Source organism: Corvus kubaryi, unplaced genomic scaffold (genome assembly GCF_017639235.1).
Source record: "Corvus kubaryi isolate FWS band 111438036 unplaced genomic scaffold, C.kubaryi_AGA036_p1.0 split3-73, whole genome shotgun sequence".
Taxonomy (NCBI): Eukaryota; Metazoa; Chordata; class Aves; order Passeriformes; family Corvidae; genus Corvus; species Corvus kubaryi.
This window is the reverse complement of record NW_024582091.1, coordinates 26,602,828-26,623,540: the sequence shown is the minus strand read 5'-3', so window position 1 is coordinate 26,623,540 and position 20,713 is coordinate 26,602,828. Positions and strand designations below refer to the sequence as shown.

The window sequence follows — 20,713 nt, the reverse complement described above, 5'->3', positions numbered from 1 at the left end:
ACACTCTTGCTAATAAGCAAATAGGAATTGTGTTGTGGGATTCAGTCACCTAAAGCAATGGCCAAAAGGTTTGCATATATTACCTGATAAATTGCATATATTCTCCCACTGGATTTTTGTTCTATGTGCAAAGTATTAACATTTAAATTATGTTAAATACATAAGACGGTATGGGTCTTTCTTTATGTACACTATTTGTGTCCACCCACCAAACTTTTTTTTTTGTTATTCCTGTGAATAAAGTGTGGCATACACTATTCCAAAAGTACATCCTGTTGTCACTGGCAATTGGTGTACAGCAAATGCAACTTTAAAGCCCCCCCAAGCTCTGCATAGGACAACTGGTTCTTACACAGAAGACTGCCATGCTTCTCAGCATGGTCATTTTTTAAGCAGAAATTTCTATTTTTAATTATTTTGCTTATTGGGGTTTTTTTCCCTTTACTTCAGCTTTTCATAATATTAACAGATTTCCCCCAGTGCTTGCTGCTCAAAAACTTTTCATAATTTTTACTTGGGAAATCAACTTCTCTGTGGGGCATTTTTTCTGTGTTCTTTGTATTCTGTCTGCTGTATTCTTATGCTATTCATACTAGACATCTGGCTGTCTTCTCCACCCAATTCCTGATGGGTGTATGCTGCCAGGGAGAATTTCTAGTTGTTTCTGGTGACTCTACTTCAAGCTAAATGAGGTATAAAAACTCACATATCGGGAAGATAATTTCCAACCTCACTGTACCAGTTGATATATGTCAAATTTTAGTTTCCTCTGGTCAGCTTATTTGGGTGACATATTTCCCATGCACCGATGCAGAAACAAATAGATCTGGAAACAGCCATTTCTGTGCAACATGGAGGCATAATCAGCAGGATCCAGGCAGGGTAGCTCTAGAGGTATGGTACAGACCAGCACTCCAGAGGTTTCCCCTGCAGTCTCCAGGACCCAGGTGAACACAGGAGCCCTCATTCCATGCCAGCCCCAGCTGACTCACCCGTAAGGACCCCCTCTAACTGCCTGCTCTGCACTCCGAATTCTGGGAGAGCCACAATGTGCAGTTGTGCTAATGAGGTAGAGCTTGCTGTTGCAAGGAGCTTCAGTGCTTACCCACCTTATGATGCTGACACAAACTGTTCACCTGCATAGCAAGGAATTCTGCACAGAAGAATACAGATTATGTTTGAGTCTGCAGTACAATTGCAGTTTCCCACCTTGTTCTGCTCTGCTGCACCTGCTTTAAGATGCAGGTCACTGTGCAGGCTTTATATTGTAGTCTGCTCTGTGCAGCATGGTATACTCCTCATCAATATGTGTGTATATGTATTTTTTATATATAGATACAATTGCTTTTACTCTTGCCAAAATGTCTTGTGTGACTTTTGTCACAGTTCAGTCTTCTGTGAAGCTTTGCAAGAGGTAATATAATGAACCTGCCCCGAACAATGCAGGACTGCCTGCATATGCTAATGAAGATTTGCTCTAGAAAGAATGTCAGAAAAAGTCTTTTGCATGACACCTACAAAGACACCTTTTCACAGAGCAGAATATAGAAAATGCCTTTTCCCAGGCTACGAAATATCCACCAAATGTTCCTGGCTGTGATTTTTCAGAAAAAACAAATTAATCTTCTCCATGTTGCTTTTACTCAGTACAGAAACAATTTGTCTTGCAATTTACAGATTATTTTTAAAAAGCTATCCTGTACCATAGTAAACCAGTTACTCAAGAGGTTATCTTAATGCAGCATTGTGGGAGGAGGGAAATCCTGAGTCTGCAAGAGAAGCCATTGGCGGTCACCTTCCATTTCAGGCTTTGCAGAGACTAAAATATTTCCTGTTCTGTCTCAAATGAATATGTTTCAATGTTCAATTCCTAATCTTCCAGGATGCTTTGTGGTATGCAACTAACAGCTGTTGTGAGTAGCATTGTTTTTATGCTTACTGTATTTGTTTCATGTCACACTTTTTTTTCTTTCCTCTCCTTTGCTGTTGGCTTCACTTCTGGCTCCATCAGAGAGAGCTGCAGGTCTTTGCTGCCGCTTAGTAGTCCCCTGTCATAAAGGAATGCCAAGGCTTACTGATCTGTCTGTCAAAACCAAAGATGTCTGGGAAATTCCACGAGAGTCCCTACAGTTGATCAAGAGACTGGGAAATGGGCAGTTTGGGGAAGTATGGATGGGTATGGAGCAAAATAATTATTCTAAAATAGCTCTCTGTGTGGGGATTACAAGATGGAAGGTGAAAATGTAAGACACTGTGACCCATAAGAAAAGAAAATAGCAAAGCTCAAACTGTTAGGAAAAATGTCTTTGGAATCATGTCTTTGACTTTGAAATTCTTTAATCTTCAACTTCCACTATAATTGATGGCAAAAGAAAACTGAAATTCTGTGTTTCCTTGGAAGGTCTTGATTTTGACAAATTACTGCTGTCTTAATAATAAATCAAGGCTCACATAGTAATCTCTTGGCTATACCAAGAAGCCTTTTTCTGCAAGCTAACAAAAGAAGTCCTTACCTTCAACATCCAAAAAACAGTGTTTGCAAATGAACTTTAATGCAGCACTGAGAGACCCTCACCTTCCATCTTTCTCAATGCATGCATAATTTTGGATTATAAGTGTGTTTTTTTTATTAATTTCCTCTCCTATAGAGAAAGCTGATGGTTTGTGTTTTAACTTAACTGTGATTGCTACGAATAATACTCCACAAACTGTTGGATTGGCTAAAGATGCATGGGAAGTTGCACGTGATTCATTATTTCTGGAACAGAAGCTTGGTCAGGGGTGTTTCGCTGAAGTGTGGCGTGGTAAGGCAGAGAATATATTTTGCTTTGGATGGATCTTTTAAGGCCCTCTTGGCAGAAATAAAACATTTCAAGTATAGATCTTAAAGCTAAAAGATCAGAATAGTATGAAATGTTAGTTTATATTGCCTGAAACAGTCAAACCTAAGTACAGTAATCCATGGGGAAGCTTCCTTTCACTTGCGCTCAGTGGTATGAGAGGTCAGGGCATTAAACTTCATTAATTGCATTGGGTTTATTTGGGTGACTACACAATTGCTAGGTATTAAAATAGGAATGATGCTACACCTGTAAGGCAGAATGGCTAACCAGAAATTAATCTGGTAAGTAGACATTTTTCTTTCCTCGTGTGTTGTAGCACTGATGGAATCAGACCCTGAAAATGTTTCCATCCACTCTCCCAGTTTAAAAATAATGGCAAATATTAGCAGGCTGATATTGTCAAGCTAGCTTTCCTATGCATCCACTTCTTCAAGTCTGTTTTGAAATTAGTATCTGGAGCAGAACGTGGTATAGACATCAGGGACAACAGAGGCAAAATTTGCTGGGCCCAGCTGACCCCCCACTTTGAAGTAGAGAAATACTGGCTTTTTCCAAATCCACTGACATTGTTTTCTGCACACCAGCGAGCTTAACTTACCCATCCTGGGCCCCATTCTTTTAATGAGTATAAAACAATAGCAATTTACAATTTACGTAAATCTTAGTATGGCCATAGCATTGAAACACAATATAGTGGCCATTTCATGAGATGTGGCTCAATTTCTGTGCCAAATTGCATTCTGTAGAGACTCTACCATTTCAAATTACCAATTCAAATAAAGAATATGTTGTTTCTTCACAAAAATTTGGTGGGGCAGTTTGACCACTCCTTTTGTTGCAGTGACACAAAAATATGTACAGCCAAAACAACCAGTGGGTTCTCCTGGGTTCTTGCTGCTGTTTTCCATTGCAAGACTACAGCAAGGAGCACAGCAGCAAGTCTGTGAGATTTATAGAATTTATAGGCTAGAAATATATAAATTTATAGAATCTCACAGAATTACAGTTGACCTGTTGCAAAGAAAGCTGCCTACATTTTCTCTTGGCATCTCCAGATAACTGCAGTTTCTCCTTCTTGTTCTCCATCTTGAAGGCATGCACAAGTTTCCAGGTGATGTTAATATTTAGTGGTCATCTCTGTGTGCCATAGATCTTAAACCATTACAACAAGTTAAAGGAAAAAATGTAAAAAAAAAAAAATCTGCTATGAGAAATAAAATGCCAAGTACAAGTACCAGGTATCTGTCAGAAATGCAAAAATTATTATTACAAGTATGAAATTAATTTTCTTAATGTACAGTAAAAATATGTTAACAACCCTGAAGCATTACCAAATTGGAGTAGATTAACACAGTAAAAATTAATAAAAAATGCATTAAGTAGTAACTAACTACATATGGGAGGAATTCAGAGGGAAGTCTATGCTAGTTTTTTATTAGAGAAATATACCTAAACACAACAAGAAAATTTAAGAATTTATACTGGAATCGGGGCTAAGAGGATAAGTTAACATTTTTGTTTGATTTTCTTTTTTTAAACTGGAGAAATTCATAGAAGTATTTAAAAACAGACTTGCTGAAAACACTTCATGGTAACTAAATGAGTCCTGGGATTTTTATTAAAACAGATAGTAAACAGCTAATCCTGTTAACGCATGAGATGAAATCCTATTTTCTTAATGCCGTCTGGTGCCCATGAAACTCTGGTTTCATTCCTGGTTCATATAATTTGTGGTACCTCTGCAAAGTGGCCGTGACTGATGGCACACTGCAGTCTGGAGCCTCAGTGACTCCAGACAAAACACGCTCCTGGTCACCCATCAGAAAAGATTTTGGCCACCCTGCTTGAAACTAGAGGCAAAACCACATCCTTCCCAGCTTACACAGGAGTGCCACTAGAGCAAAGTCCTGCTTCAGCTCTGGTTTGAGGGACTGAGAGAAATTAAGGCTTCAGGAGTCCTCCTGAGGAGTGCTGGGGTAGCAGAGGTGGTAACTCAAGGCATTGCTCCACTGGCAGTACAGTGATACCCGGCACTGAACTGGCAGAAGGAAATCAAGGTATAATGAAAACCAAACCTGCACTGCATGCTTTTGACTAATATGTGCCTCAAGCCCCCCCAGACATTTGGGATTGCCCTTTAAAAGTGAGGAACAGCACAGAAGCAGCAGCTCCTCCACTGCTCTTCTGCTGTCCTCAGTTAGGCAAGGTGGACCTGGGACCTGAGCATTTGCACAAAAAAGAACCCATGTTATGGCTCATTTTATGCTCTGGCAGGTTGCAAAATCTCATGATAAAATTATTTTGGCTTAACCAGTTCCCTTGCAGCAGCTGAGCCCTGTTGTTGTTCATGTACTTTTAACAAAGCCAAACTGGGTTATTTTGCACATTACCTTTTTTCATTACACAGACTTTCTGTAGGCTTTCTGCTATCCTCATGCTTAAGTGCAGAGGGGCAGTTTCTACCCAATGTGATTAATTCCTGAAGTCATTTAGTATTGTTCTGCCTTATCACACAGCAGCTCCTTATCTACAGATCACATTCAGAGCCATTTTAGCCCTGGCTCTGGAGCACGGTTCTGGCTAGTCTGGGCAAAGGACAACCAGAAGGCACTTGGGAAGTGGTATTTCTGCCCATTTTAATTTTCCTTCCTCTTCATTCCCACACAAAAAGCAAATAAAAAACCCCAACACAAAACAATCCCCCATCCCCTCCCACTGTTAGCATAAATAGGTCTTCTGGGTTTTCTTTCTTTCCAGTCCTCCTCCTCCCCCTTGCAAATGCACAAGTGAAGCCCCACCTCTTGCAGGATGCCTTGAGTCAGCCTTCCCCAGCTCTCTCCAGGTTCTGGTTCAGGCTTTTGGGTGTTCCAGAAGGCTTGGTAGGTGATGGCTGAAAAACGATGCAACTTCTCCATTTCAGTGCTGACCACAAGTAAAGAGCAAACTGAAGTGGACAGGAACCACCTCATTTTCTATCAGCAGCTCCTGGGGATAAGGAGGGGAAGGAAAAGGACGCATTTCAGTTTGGAAACACACCCGTGTTTTATAAAATTACATCAATTCAGGATTTGTTTCTTGGGAAGTTTTTTTTTTTTTTTTCATCTGACTCAGAACAGAAACAAAACATTAACATGTCTTGCAAATGAGGAGTTCTGGGTTTAACCAGTTCTGTTGTCCAAATCTGTGAGTGGAGCTGTGTTGCTGCCTGTAGCAATTACTTGTTAGCAAGGGAATACATGAAGATGGGTTTCAGCAGTCCCACGTTTCTTACTCAGAGAAACAGAGAAGGTTTCTGTGGAGATCACTGGAAACATTGTCTGAGCAGGACAACAGCAATATTCCCCAGTGCCAATGGGAATATTATTTTTCAGTGTAACAGAAAAAGACTAAAATATGAAGGAGGCGTGGGAGGAATATAATGATAAGGCAACAAGGGAAACCAAACTTTAAAAAAAAAAGTTATATTAAATGTCCTTGCTATTTTTTTTCTTGGTTACATTAGGCGTCAGACAGAAAAAGGAGCAGAAGATATTTAATCTAACTAGTGTCTGTGCTTGTAGGTACGTGGAATGGAAATACTAAAGTGGCTATCAAGACCCTGAAGCCTGGCACCATGTCTCCAGAATCCTTCTTAGAGGAAGCCCAAATCATGAAGAAGCTAAAACATGACAAATTGGTCCAGCTTTATGCTGTGGTATCTGAAGAGCCTATCTATATTGTCACGGAGTACATGAGTAAAGGTGAAGCCAGAGCTGCTGTGCTCGATACTATTTATTCTTTACTGCTGCTCCTTGGGGATACAGAGGGAAGTGCAGCGGGGTGCACGCGAGGAAGGAGAGAGGGAACAGGAAACTAGAGTCACTTCTGGCTTCGGAAGAATTATGAATTCCACTATGAACTGGGCCCAAAACCTGATGTACAAAGAAAATCTGTTCTAGGGGAGAGAGAAGTTGGTGCAGCCTAAGTGATTCCAACTGCATCAGCATCTAAACGTTCCTGACAAGTGATTTGCATTTTCTAGGTTTGATGATACTACATGCTGCTTCCCAAGATCCTAGCTTTTCCAGGCATCAGAGAGTTCTTAAGGCATCTTCCTTCAGTGTTTACTTGTTAGCCTAGGATTTCTTTTTCTTCATTGAGCCAGTCCTGTCACTGCACCTTGTTCTCAGATCACCCTTCACTTTCAGTCCACCCCATTTATCATCTCAATACATGATTTGCACATATTATTCTTTCCCTGCTCTTTTTCCTTCACTTTCCCATTCTCTCTTCTCTTTTCCTTAAGCTACTTAGCTGGTAATGATGCAGTAAAATGAGAAAAAGAAAACTTTTTGCTCCATCAGATCTCCAGCAGGGGTGCTGAGAGCAGAGCAAAAAATCTGCTTGTTTTGGATGAACCAAATAGGAAACGTAAGTTCTCACAGGGAAGTTTCATTGTGCATTGGAGGATACACTGAAATTTTAAGTGCATTCTTTCAGTCTATTTGGAGTTGGCTTTTATTTTCCTGGCAGGTGCTTGCCCACCTCCCTCCTCCAAGGCATCCAAGCCCTGACTAACTCACACTTTAATCATATGTCTCAGTGACAAGCATATGCTTTTTCCCTTTAAAAATAAAGACTTTTCAAAACCCTTCTGAAGTATGTGGTTTATTTTGGCTAACTTTACTAGTTTGTACTGTAACATTTTACATCTTTGGATCTGAGTTGAGGCTGACGATTTATCAAGGGAGAATCGCTTAATCATCTGTCTTTTTCCTTTATTAAACCAATCCACTTACCTTATTTAAAGGAGACTCCCACACTTTCAGATACAAGATTAGGACAGAAGCTGTAACATCCTAGGCTCTTCTTTTAAAGCAACAGGGTACTTTCTTGTTTTCCCTTGCACAGGAAAGTGATGTTCTTATAGCTTTTGCTGAAGTTGCTTTCATTTCATCTCTTCTTTGTCTTCTAAAATTAATGGCTCATGCTGTATTTAGTTCTGGGTTACCTAGAGGAGGAGCACTACGAATTTCTAAGGAAAAATAGCCTTTGCTAATGCTGTCCCCCTTGGGCTCACCAGGCTCCAGGCTGACCTTTCTTTTGGAACAGGTTGAGCTGGGATCTGACTTCTTCCATAACTTGTGTGGCTTGGAACTGAGCTGCTGCTTTGCAGCTAGCTGAGGTCTTTAGAGAGCAGCAGGAATGTAGTTTTAAGGAGCACTGGAAAAGTTAAGAAAGATCAGCTTTCTCAGTAATGGTCAGGAAAATTTAAAACAATGTTGTTTCTTTTCCCTGCAACTCTCGTTGTACTAGTGGCACATTCTTCTGCAAGCCAACCTTAAAGAGTGAAGTGAGTACAATAGGAGAATTTGAAGATATTATGGGGTTTTTCAAAACTGTCCCTTGAACTTGAAACATTGCTGTCTTCAATATTGCACATATTGCTGCACCTCCATTCTGATGAGTTGTTTTACTGACATCTCTCTGTTGTGTCAACTCTGCATTCACAGGGAGTTTGCTAGATTTCTTAAAGGATGGAGAAGGAAGAGCTTTGAAGTTACCGAATTTGGTGGACATGGCGGCCCAGGTCTGTCTTCAGAGTATTGAGCACTGAGGTGTACATGTTTTATAGCCCATGTATGTATGAGTTGGTTTTAAATGCACCACTTGTGTTTCCTGCTGCTCGCAGGTGGCCGCGGGAATGGCGTACATCGAGCGGATGAATTACATACACAGAGATCTGCGGTCTGCAAACATCCTGGTGGGCAACGGCCTAATATGCAAGATTGCCGACTTTGGACTGGCAAGACTGATTGAAGACAATGAATATACAGCCAGACAAGGTAAATGCAGCAGCACATGTAGCACTGAGTGTCATTCTTGTGACAGGGAAAGAGTGGAACATGGTTTTGAAAAGCTCTCTACTATGCTTTGGGGCTGCTTTCAGTAAATCCTGAACTCATCTTAACTCCTAGTCAGAAGTTCACTGCTGAATGCATGTCCTAAAGAGAATGTCTTATTTCTTTATCTTTTCTTTGAAAACCAAAATGAAACAAAGGTGATGAGTGAGAACACAGCTGGAAGTGACAGCAAAGACAAGATCCTCATGGTGCAATAGCAAAGAGGATATTTTACTTACTGGCTATGAGACTCTGAATGTGGTAATCCAGAAAAGTGTATGTAGGGTATTTCTTTTCTAGTGTGCCTACTAACCACTATTACCACTCCTGTACTATTCTTATTTTCTTTATTTCAAACAGGTCAAAGAGTTGTGCCTCTGTGCAATGGAGCTGTGTCTCTCTGAGTGCTATGTTTTCTTTCTTCTTAAAAAGTTGTTTTAATAGAAATGCCATTTTCCAGTGCCACACAGGATGCTGGGCACCAACAACCACTGATACACTATAGAAGTGTATCAAAGAGTTTCGTAGCTTTTTCTGAAAAGCGTGTGTGTTCAGACTGAGCCATGACACAGACTCTTTGTAGTTATTCTTTACAAGCCATGCTTAGTTGTCAGATGTTGGTCCAAGCTGCAGAGCTACAGTTTTGTTCTCTTTCTGCTAGCAGTACTTTGTTAGTGCTTGCTCAATATGTGTTGGTAAACACCACTCCGTCTTTTCAGTGCCAAAGCCAAGGAGGGTCCTGTTAAACCCTGTTGTACATCATCAAAAAGCACAGGCCAGCTAAGTACTTTATAACCTGCATTTACCCCCCCCTCTTGTGAGTTTCTTCTCTTGAGCAAAGTCCCTGTTTCAGCAAGGATCCTGACATTAATTCTTAGGAAACAGCTAACCTCTTTCTGTAACTTAGTTCTCTAAGTGTTGACAGAAGGAGCCAGAGAGTTTCCAGCATGCCTTGCCCTGGCATGCATGGAAGCATCCTGGGAGCAGCACCAGCAGCAGCTCTTAAGCTGTTCTCACCACTCCAAACTGCTGTCAGCAGTACCCATTCACAGGGATGTGGACCACAGGCTACAGCCACCCTAAAAGGTGCCTGCTTCACATTCAGACAGCAAGGCCTGATTATTTTGGTGGAGTCCTTGAAGAACCCGTGATAGATAGTAATGCAGTGCCTTAACCACTATTGATTTCAGCCTGAGGGTGGGAATTGCTTCTTGCTAGAAAAAAATAGGTTTGTGTCATTGTCTCCAGAGCAATAAGAGTGTCTGGAGAGGCTCTGGTAGACAGAAAGCTGCCTGCTTGCTGTTCCTGTGTGTAAAACAAGAAGAGTTTTCCCTGAACAAGGCAGGCAGATCCAGTCTGCAAAATGGCTTTGAAACAATGTCCTATATTATCTCCATTTCTGCCTGGTTTGCTGCCATGTCTTTTGTTTCCTTTGGAAACCACCCAATTTATAGTTTTACATGACTAATTATTTGTTTTCATAGACAAGTATGTGACCTACTTCTGGCCAAATCTCTTCAGGCTCCCGATCCCTAGGAAATCCTATGATGACCTGTTTGCCTCCCAGTTTAAATCTCTCAGAACAGTTTTGCTCTCTTCACATGTTAAAAAAGCTGTGAAAACCTGCCTGACATTGAGGAGAAGTTTTGATTTTTAAATAAAAATCACTAGATTTGGGGTGCGGAAACTTTGAGAAAAGTATAACAGGCCTGGCAGGGAGAAGGAGCATAGCCATGGGTATCTCCTGCCCTTCTTTCATGGCAGAAATCACTTTTATTGAGGTTAAAGTGTCTGGGAAGGGAGAATTCATTTGGCTTTTAGCATACATTGCTGATGATCTGGAGGTCTGAGTAACATTTGCCTGGCTTCATCTCCTGGTGCCAGTATGGAGAAGTCACCCATCCTTCCCATACTTGAGGGTGATGGACAATACTTCCTTCCCCTGACCTCAGAGTCAGGCTGAAGCCCTTCAGAGCTACAGAATTCCTTAAAAGAGAAAACCCAAAGGGCTGTAACCACAGGCATCATGTGGAAAGGTTTTCCTACTTTCACTAATATTTTTTGTCCCTTTCTTAAGGGTAGCTTGTTCTAGGAGGGGGTGCTTTTTTGACCAAGTAGCACACACTCAATTTACACATCATTGCAATTAACCTGGCTTCCAAGCCAGGGTGAGCCTAAGACCTTTAATTTATTGAGGGATAAACATGGTTTCTAATGCACCAATGGATTTTTTTTTTCAACTGGAATTCAGTTCTGGCTTGTTTAGTTAAGCTTCAGTTTGAGCAATGCTTGTTGGAGACCACAGTATCAGGAGGAAATGGTTGCCTCTGCTTGTTTCCCATGACCTATTACTTCAGCCTCCAAGGGGATGCATCTGGGGACTGCTCTGTTTATCTAGCTGACTACTGCTTCAGTGGGAATTTTGACACAGGAGGAAAGCTTGGCCAGCAGAGGGGAGGGGAATGGGGAGCACTCCAGACTGGCAGCTCCTGTGGGAGAAAGGAAATGTTTTTCCTTGCAAAATCTGAAGATTAAAGTCTCTGGTCACTCTCTCCTCAGCAGTCATCCTTCTTTTGGCTTAAGTGTGTTAGTACAGAGCTCATTGTTGGCGTGGGGAAGAGGTGGTTTTCTCCAGCTTTGCTTGATCTCCTACTCCCTTCCCCCACTGTCACTTTTGTCTCTGATTAAATATTTTGAAAAGAAACAGATGGGGATGCTTTGAGCCCCAGCGGGCTAGAGTGCAGGATTCCTGAACCTGTGTGGGTATTACTTAGCCTGGTGGTAATGTTTTACTGACCAGTTTATTTTCTTTTGGGTTTGAACAAAGGAGGCCTGACTGCTCCTGATTTATGAGAGGTAAATAAAAAGCAGTTCGTTGTCTGCACTGCCATTTCTCAGCAATTGTCGGGAAGGAAAGAGATGGTCATGCCACTAATGATTTAAAGTGTGTGACTAGCAGCTATACACTGCCATTAAATAATACAAAAAAACCCAGTTCTTGGCTTGTAATGAGCATTTGGCTCCTCTTGCTCTTAGAGGAAGTGAGTAATCAAAGGGGAAAAACATGCCTGTTCAGAGTAACGCCCATTTCAAAGGCTACACTGGGGGACTGTATTGCAGCCTGCCCCACTGGGGCTTCTTTAGGCTGTTGCTGTTGCAACATCTTCCCCACACACCCAGTGTCAGGCATGGAGTCTCACTTCCTTCCACTGGTGATGATGCTTGTGTCAGCCTGGGAAGGCAAGATTTAAAACTCCTGGTATCCTACAGGACAAAGAGAAACTTCCCATCACTTCCAGCAAAGAATTTCCCATGCAGTTCTGCTACCCTTACACTGATACGGTTCACAGTTAAGTGGAGTTTTGGCCGAGTACATGGCATTTTTGTGCTCCACAGAGTTGCTGGGTTAGAGTTGTTCTATTCTAAGCAGCAGCAGCTGATACAAATTTAAAATTTTCTTAATTAAAAAAAAGTGCAGAGTTATTTTCCAAGCCATGTTTCTACGGCACACACTAGCAGCACTTGCAGTAGTGCCATTCTAAGCGCACATGAAACAATAAAGATCTTTCTGATGCCTTCCAGATGAGTCAGAGCTATTTTGGGAGCTCTAGTACATGTTTGTAAACTCTCAAATCATTTTTGCCTCCTTAACACTTAGAAATAACTCCTTCCTGCCCTGCATAAAATCAAGTGATGCTTCTTAGTTTGATTTCCTAGAAATAGGCAGGGATGTTTTCCCCCCTTCCAGGCTCTCTCCAGTCCCTTTGTAGGGACTTGTTCCCCAGCTAATCAGACCTGTTTTGTTTGTGACTGACTGTACTGCAGGCTGTAGCATCCAGGGCTTTGACCTCACTCTTGACCTGCCGTTCCCTGAGGCAGCCCAGGAGCGGACAGGAGAAAGGACTCCTGGTTCTCAGCCAGCGAGGTCCCGGGAGGGATCACCGATACATGCCTGCAGAGGTGCCATCTGCCCTGTGAGAAGGAGCACAGCCAGGTCAAGAGGAAGGGTGAGGGGAAGGGGGGCTGCAGGCAGAGAGCCAGAGGGGTGTTCAGGCCCGCGGTCCCGCCCCTCGCCCCCTGCTTCCTGGGGAGGAGTCCGCCTGCAGAGCCTGCTCCTCATCGCTGATGTTTGCCAGGCTTGTAATTTCATGTTCATTCTCACAGCACAAAAAATGTGATTGCACAGTCCCTCCCACACGGCACTCATCATCGCCTGCCGGGGCTGACTCGTTTCCTGTTTCATGCTTGCTTCAGCACTTCGTTTTTACCTTTTGCAGCTTTCCCTTTCCAGCCCCAGAAGCAATTCAATGCCACACTACATTCCCTGATTGCTAACCCAAGAGCTCCCCTAGTTTTTCGGTCTTAGAGCTTGGGGTCCTGCATTGGGTTTGGTTTTAAGGTACAAGAGGTAGCAGCTTTGTAGCATTTCCGGAAACAGGATCGTTATCAAGCTGGCAGTGTCTCTGGGGAATGAATTTCAGAGGTTTCTGCTTCATCAAGATTTAGATCTGAAAAGAAACCAAAGCTCTGAGGGATTTTCACTTGCCTCAGAAGAAACCGTGCTGAGAGTTGTATCTCAAGGTCACTCAATCATCCCAGCCCTCTCTGCTCCTTCTCATCACATGACCTACTTATAGCCAGCAAAGAATTAAAGCAGGGCCATGGATTGATTTTTCCCAAGGAAATCCTCCGGGGAGATAACCTGTGTGAATGCCTGGGCAGAGCCGGGCAGAGGTCCCAAGAACAGGGCTGAGCCTCATGAAAATCCTCACAGGCTCAGGGCTGGCTTCTCTAGCCATAAGTTGTGTCAGTAGCTTTGGTTTCATGTGGCTACAAGTAGTGTAGAAACCCAAAAAAGGCTTTCTCCAGGCTGAAATGTTTTCAAAAAAAAAGGGGACTGAGATAAAAGCCGCAGATTAGTACCTTGTTTTGGGGCAAAGACAGGCTATCCTGACCTGATGAATGCAGTGTGCTGTTGATGTTTATGTGTGGGGTTACTGATGTGCTAGTTTGTAATAAAATAGGTTCCAGCAAAAAAAAGAGAGAAATCCCTCCCCCACTGATACAAAATCTGCTTTCGAAGTAGGAGATGGGCTGCCTTGTCAGCTGGGGTAATTTGGCTTATCAGATTTATTAACATGCTTGTCGGTAATACACGTTTTATCTGATGCTGTAATTTGTTTGCAGCACAAAGTCAGCTTGTTTAATAAGCTTCTGAGGCCTGGGCAGAGGGAGGCGGTGGGGTTTTTAATCAGTGTGTTGAGAAGAGAATAAGCACAGGAACTGTGTGTTCTTCCATCACGAGCCACGCACAGAGTCAGGCCTGTGTGAACGCTCCATGTAGCTACAGCAAGCAGGAGGCTTCGGGGCGGTGCTCAACACATTTAGGAATTTTTGTGTTTTCACAGCACTCCACTGTCTCTGTCTCCAGTGCCAGGCATTGAATGAGAGGCAACACCTTGGAGGGATCCCTGTTGGACAAACACACACACCCCCATTCACACAAGCTGTGTGATCCCCTTGTGTTCTGGCAGTGCACGTGTTGTACCTGCAGGTGACCAGCCTGGTGTGTCCTCACTGGTCTCTGCTCTCCCTTCACTGACAGCTCTGCCATACTGGATTGCAGACTCCCTTGGACTGTCTAGCTTCCAACATGTGTTTCAGGGCCAGAAAACCATGAGGCAGGGCTCTGCTAGCAAGCTCTCTGCCAACCTTGCATTTTTCTCCTCCCCATCTACCACTCCAAATCTGTCATCTATCAGGAAATACTGCACAAACTGCAGAACGTGATTTTTTATGTTAGTTGCTTTAGACAGAGAAACATCCATAGCAGGGGCAACATGGAGAGGTAATGAATAAGCTGTCCTGTCACTGGAAAATCCACAGCACAGACCATTTGTCTTTCCAGCAGTGCTCATCACACTCCAGTGAGGATTGTACTGCTCTAGTTCTCAGGAAAAGGGATGTCCTGGAATTGATTTCCCTTCTCAGGGACTTACCTTGCTTCTCATCTTCCTGTGGTTTGACAACACACCACATATTCATCTCCCAGTGCCACACTGGCTGTAGGTTGAGGAAGATAAAAATACTGGGGGAGTTGGCCACAAAAGAGTCTGAAGAGATTTTCTTCCTCCAAAGATGAGTTGTAGGTGGTTGCTACCTTTGGATCTGAGTATGAAGCACAAGGGAATTAGAGCAGATTTGGCCAGGTTTCTCAGAAAAACACAGCTGATGTAAGAAAAAAAATTGTTGAATAAAATGTGTGCAACACATGAACAAGTAAACCCCCGTGCATGGCCATCTCATACAGCACCAGCAAACCTCCAAGGCTTCAGGTTCCTAGCCAGCCTTCAGCCCTTCCTTCGTTCAGCTGGCACGGGGTGTGTGTACTGTCTCGGCTGCACAGAGGACAGAGCCGAGGGACATCGGCCCTCACGTTCAGGGCTGCCTGCACAGGCCCATCTAAAGGCATGCATTGCAGGCCTAGGGAACCTGACCACCAGATACACACAGCTCACAGGTTTTTTTGACATGGGCTGTACAGCCCCAGGTTCTCCCAGCAGCTGGAGCAGCCAGTTGCCAACCCCACATGGCTGCTGGTGCTGCTGAAACAGGGCCAGCTTCCAGGACAGAGGCTCAAGTGATGGCAGCTGCTGCTGCAGAGGACTCACACATCACAGCCAAGGCAATTTTTAAGAGAAGATGAAGCTCTGCAAATTTTGAGTCTTGTAAACTAAGACTGGTCACACAAAGAAGTGTAAGTGAGGGAGATTGAGACCAAAGCCGAGCACCCAAATTTTAGTTCCTGCCTACATATCAACCAATGAAAATACATGAGACAAACTTTAAAAAGTGAATAAGCATCCAAAAATCCTCCAGCACCTTTGCAAATCTAACCAGTGATGTGCTGGTGCTTAACCAGACTTAAGTTCCTGACTTCAGGCATTAGGGATTTGAAACCTTCTCTTGCATCTTTTTCATCCTTCGGCAGAACATTTTCAAGTCATTTAGCAGGACTTACTTGAGCAACTGCAATTTTCCCTAGGAAAAAAAAAGTATTTATTTTTTAGTACTAGTCTCTCTTAGGATCATTTATGTGTAGAGCAGGAAAAATTTTAGCACATCCAAGTTTTACTAAGTAAGGAGATGAGGATTACCATGTTTACTTTGTACTGTAAATCACGTCAGCTTGGGGTGTATGGCAGAAGATGCAGGACATTGAGCACTGGATGTGATGGCAGAACAGTGCCAGCAGGGAACCCTAAACAGTGCCATAAGTTCACTCCCCGAGAGTGATTTGTTCACATTGTTGCACTTTCACACTCTTCGTGAAAGCAAAGGAACTTTTATGAGAGGGTGATGTGAAGTCGAAGCCAGTCTGTTTCCAAATCCAAGAGTGTTTGTCACTGGGGATCAGCAATAAGCAAATGCAACTCTTTTGCCTGTATGTTAATACAAGGCACCAGGGAAATGTCTGCATATTTTTTCGTACATACTATGAGTTAATTATTACCACAAGACTTTTCTTTAAAGTCATACTGAAAATATTTTCCCTAAGAAAACAGTAAATGATTGGAAAAGCAAATAAATCAGTGTTTAAAGGCTTGTTATCTTACTATCCTTACTGCAGCTGGCTCCTGCAAGCTCTGATGATGGATGAGCACATTAGAACTGCACGTATTTAAGGCACTACACGCTTTTCAGTGCCAGGAGCTTAAAGTACACTGTCAAGTTATAAATCACAGGCCAAAGCTGTGCCTTGACATCAGGCACTCCAAACAACTCAAATGGCAGTACTATTTTAAAGTCCTTGCATGCTTCTAAAAATATAGTAGATTTGCTTTTAATTTATGTTTTCACCATGTTTGTTTGCATTTTGCTCAGCTTGAGCAGGCAAAATGGGAGGTACATATCCAGTATATCTCAGTTCTGGTTGTACGTGCTAACTGTGTTTGACTTGCAAATATTGCAGGGAAATGTTAATCTAAAACACTTTGGGAGAAATTATTTCTATTATATTTGGCTTGTTTGTTTTTAAAACCAGGGTATTTTTTTTTCTTTTTATAAAACTTGAAACTTGAGTTAAAATGTCTTATCCTTCTCTTGGGATGTGGAACAAACTGACCTCTTCCCTGCTTAGTCTTTCCTGATGCCCTACACATTCTGCCTGCCTGTCCTCTCTGACTGTACTCCATGGAGCTCTTGGTTAGCACTCCTCTGCAGCTCCTTCCACCTGCACATGTTGCAGAACACAACAGTCACCCGTGAACTGGTGCTTTGGTTCTGTCTCTGTTCTGGTTAAGACTCATGTATTTTCTCTTTAGGTGCCAAATTTCCCATTAAATGGACTGCACCAGAAGCGGCATTGTATGGAAGGTTCACAATAAAGTCAGATGTGTGGTCTTTTGGGATCCTACTGACAGAGCTGGTAACAAAAGGGAGAGTGCCGTACCCAGGTAAGAAAAACGTCCTGCTTCACCTGGAAAAAGGAGTGGGAATGGGCCATATGTTTAAACTGGAATGTTTATTTATATTCACTGAGCTCAAAGGAGAATGGCTATAATGTGTAAGTTTTGTGTATGCTTGAAAACAGTTCTGACTCAAAGCTGCTTTGTGATGGTCATGATAAAAATGACAAGGGGGCAATTCAACATACTCATTTCTAATGTTTTAATTGTGCTCAGTTCAATTAATATAATTTCTAGACAGCTAATGAAAGCAGTGTAAAATTATTATATTCTGGAGCAAATAGCTCTCCACAGTATTGCATTTACTTTAAGATACCAACAGTTAAACTCCCACAGAGGTCTTACTCCATTTTTTCTGTCAGTCTGGTTCACTGCAAGGTTTGATGGCTGTCTGAACGTCTGGTATTATCAAATCTCTTTTTCATGAACTCTTACATTTCAGTCCTTGCTTTTGAGATGGATGGAAAGGGAAGAAAATAGTTCTGTAATGTGCAGACCAGAGCTCATGGCAGGGTCACAGCAGGGCCAGATTCTCTGCATGGGGGAACTGGAGGCCCCATGGCTCTTTGTTGAAACCCTGCCAAGTGTCCAATGGATTAAGATTTGTAGGAGGGGGTGATTGGATCTGCCTATGCAGAAAGAGCTTTTCATTCTGTTGCCCCCCTGAAGATTGTAGGCATTCAGGTGAAGAGGAAAGGGGTGAGGTGAAAGCCATGCATTACACGGAAAAGAATTTAATCCCTTCTTTTTCTCCTCAGCACACATATTTATAACAGGGCATGCTCTGCATTTAAAGATGCATCTAGCTGCATTTTTATTCTTTTTATTAAAAAATAAAATTCTCTAAATACTCAACAGTCTGTGTGCATTGCAGCTGATTTAATGGAAAGTGCCATACAGCAGTTTCAATTCTCCAGTCTGTGCTGTGATCAAGCAGTCAGATCCATATATCAAACTGAGCAGGAGAAGCATCGAGGTGGAGTTCAGTTTATCCTGTGGTGTCTCACACCACTTCAGAAGCCTGAACTCAGCAAAACTAATCTTCCAGATTTTTACCAGGAATTTCAAGTTTGCCAGCACCTAGCAGCCAGTAGCTGATAATTTGAGAAGAAAATATGGGGACTGGAAGGCATCTCACGATCAGCAGTGAGCTTTGGCATGATTAACAGGGAGCAGCTTAGCAAAGGTGTGGCTGTGACAACTGAATGAGGTAGCAGAAAATATGATGGCACGTTTCTGTGGGATGGATGAGTCCCTCTGCCCAGCACTTCCCCATGTGGGGTGTTCCCTCCAGTCAGAGCAGCTGTGTCACCAGTCAGCACAAAGGTCTTCCTGCCATAATTCCTGATAGTGGTGTGGGAAAGCTATGATTTCTGCAGGCTTATTGAGGGTTAAATTCAGACATGAAATGGTGTGCAAAGGTCAAAGACAGAAAAAAGATGTGTAAGATTTAGTTGCTGCAGTGTTGCTCCCTGTGGGCAATGTTCCTGGCTGGGCTGCAGGAATTCTCTAGTGACTGCTAGCAGAGTGGGTGCACAAGGGCTGTCACCAGCCAGGGCAGACTTAAAGTGAAAATCCCATTCCATGCAAAAACAAGCCCTATGTTTACTCACAAGTCTGTAACTGAACACAGTGGTGGCCATGGCTGCAGAGGATGTCTGCACTTCATAAATGTTTCTTTCCCTCACCAAAGGAGAAGGAGTCCAGAGGATGTGCGGTTAAGTGCTTGCAATATATAACTTCTTCTAGGAGCCATGACAGTAATCTCAGGCATGGGCTGTGTCCTGAAATTCTGGACAGTTTTATTACATGGCAGCTCGAGCATATCAAAGACAACCAGCGGCATCTCTCCTCTTTCAGCACCATCCTACCCTTCATCCCTCACTACATAAAGCCCTCACATGCCGAAAGTCCTTCCAGCTCACTCTGCTCCACCTGCACTAGGAAGACACCAAGTAGCTGGAAGCAATTCTTTGTGTGTTACATATCACTAAGTCAGTAATTTTCTGGACAGTCATGTACTCCCTTGGCTACACCCTGCCCATGATCTGTGCCAGGGCCATTCCTCCCCAGCAGGACTCCCCCATTGCTCATCCAGAAGGCCTTAACCATTCTCATGGTCACCATCACTCCCCTCTGCCAGTTTTACCTAAGGGCAGCCTGGATCTTACATCTGGATGTCCAAAGTCTTTACAGATTTCAGTCCAGTCTCATTCCACAGACCCTAACTGGGAAAGCCTTTATAGGCTGAGGCAACAGTGGAGAGGAACTGGGGCCTTCTCAGAAGGATCTGTCTGCAAGTGGATTGAAAAGAGAGTTTGGATTTCCCAATGTGACAAAGGCCTTCTGAGCTCCTTAGACAAGACTCTCTTTTCCCCTGACATAGAAAGGACCATCTGTCTCCTGCTTCATGCTGGGAAGAGGAAGGTCCTTGTGAAGGACAAAGTTTTCATGAATACTTATCCCTATCTGAGATAGGGAGTAGGGGCCAGATGCACCCACAGGGCTTTTCCTGCCATCATGGCATGGCTTGCACGAGGAGGAAAAAGGGGATTTCAGTCACCTGACTCAGCCCTCTTCACCCAAGTAGGCAACCCATAGGTGAGAGAATGAGGTCTGTTGGCACTGCCAGCCACTTTGGCACCCAAGATGTGACACTGAAAAGTGTCAGCCTTGAAACAAAGAGGGTCATGGAGCTGTCTGTCTGCTGTAATATCCAGTTTCTGAAATAGTTGTGGGCATGTTGCTCTGATGTTCCTGCTTACAGCTTGTAGCAGGCTGGGGGAAGTGGAGAGAAGCCCTCAGACAAAGGGATTGCTCTCTTGCTTGACAAGCTCTTAGTGCCTGGAGAGATGATTTATAGCACACATCCCAGTCCTGGGGTGGTACCCATGCCTGCAGGACACCATACCTCGTGCCTGCCGATGTCTGGAACCAGGCATTGTTTTAAGCTTGTGTAGAAGGAGGGAGAAGTACAATGAGTAGGAGAGAGGGAGAAGGCAGGCAGTTTACAGAAGGGAAACAGACTGGGTGGAACAGAACTTGGCATTCTTTGTCCTACAGATTTCAACCAGTTCCTGTCCTGATGCCCCATTTTGGAAGAGAGGCTGATGCAGTGGTGAGATGTATGAGCAGTAAAGATTTTGATGGTGGAGATGAAGATCAGGCTGGAGTTCATAATCAAGCCTTGCCCCAGACCCTATAGCTCCTACAAGCAAGACCAACTTTTTGGCAGGTGTCCTCATGTTCATACCTCAGCCAAGCCTGTTTCTCTGTCAGCGATCATAATGGGCCACTATGATAACTAATTTATGCACTTTTTTAATGCTTTCTTATTCTTCTCACAAGGCAGCAGATCGAAATAAGCAACTTTCACAGTCTTTCTGGGCATTGAGTTTCTTTTTCCATTATTACAGTGGAGAAATAAAAAATAGGTAGGGCAAGAGGAGGAGCCAAGGTTAAGAAATAGTCTGCTTAGTGGATCTTTTTCAGTGTCAGTTTCTTTTCTCTTTGACAAATG

General features: G+C 43.1%; 1 protein-coding gene and 1 long non-coding RNA gene across 6 annotated transcripts in view; one reads left to right on the top strand and one right to left on the bottom strand.

Moving 5' to 3' along the window:
• The window catches only part of FYN (FYN proto-oncogene, Src family tyrosine kinase), a 137,476-nt gene that overhangs the window by 109,158 nt on the left and 7,605 nt on the right, over positions 1-20,713 (top strand). For 3 of the 5 annotated variants that reach the window (XM_042016949.1, XM_042016947.1, XM_042016950.1), the window contains 5 exons: positions 2,012-2,176; positions 6,404-6,583; positions 8,336-8,412; positions 8,515-8,668; positions 17,050-17,181. In XM_042016949.1, coding sequence (XP_041872883.1) covers positions 2,012-2,176; positions 6,404-6,583; positions 8,336-8,412; positions 8,515-8,668; positions 17,050-17,181 — 708 coding nt within the window. Of the gene's footprint in view, positions 1-2,011; positions 2,177-2,648; positions 2,805-6,403; positions 6,584-8,335; positions 8,413-8,514; positions 8,669-17,049; positions 17,182-20,713 lie in introns of all 5 variants that reach the window. The other 2 variants (XM_042016951.1, XM_042016952.1) reach the window with 2 other exon arrangements.
• Positions 5,349-20,713, bottom strand: part of LOC121659118 — an 89,474-nt gene continuing 74,109 nt past the window's right edge. Inside the window, exons 2-3 of the long non-coding RNA XR_006014166.1 lie at positions 14,725-14,893; positions 5,349-5,828 (exon numbers count right to left, since the gene is read on the bottom strand). This is a non-coding gene — a long non-coding RNA (uncharacterized LOC121659118). The remainder of the gene's footprint in view (positions 5,829-14,724; positions 14,894-20,713) is intronic.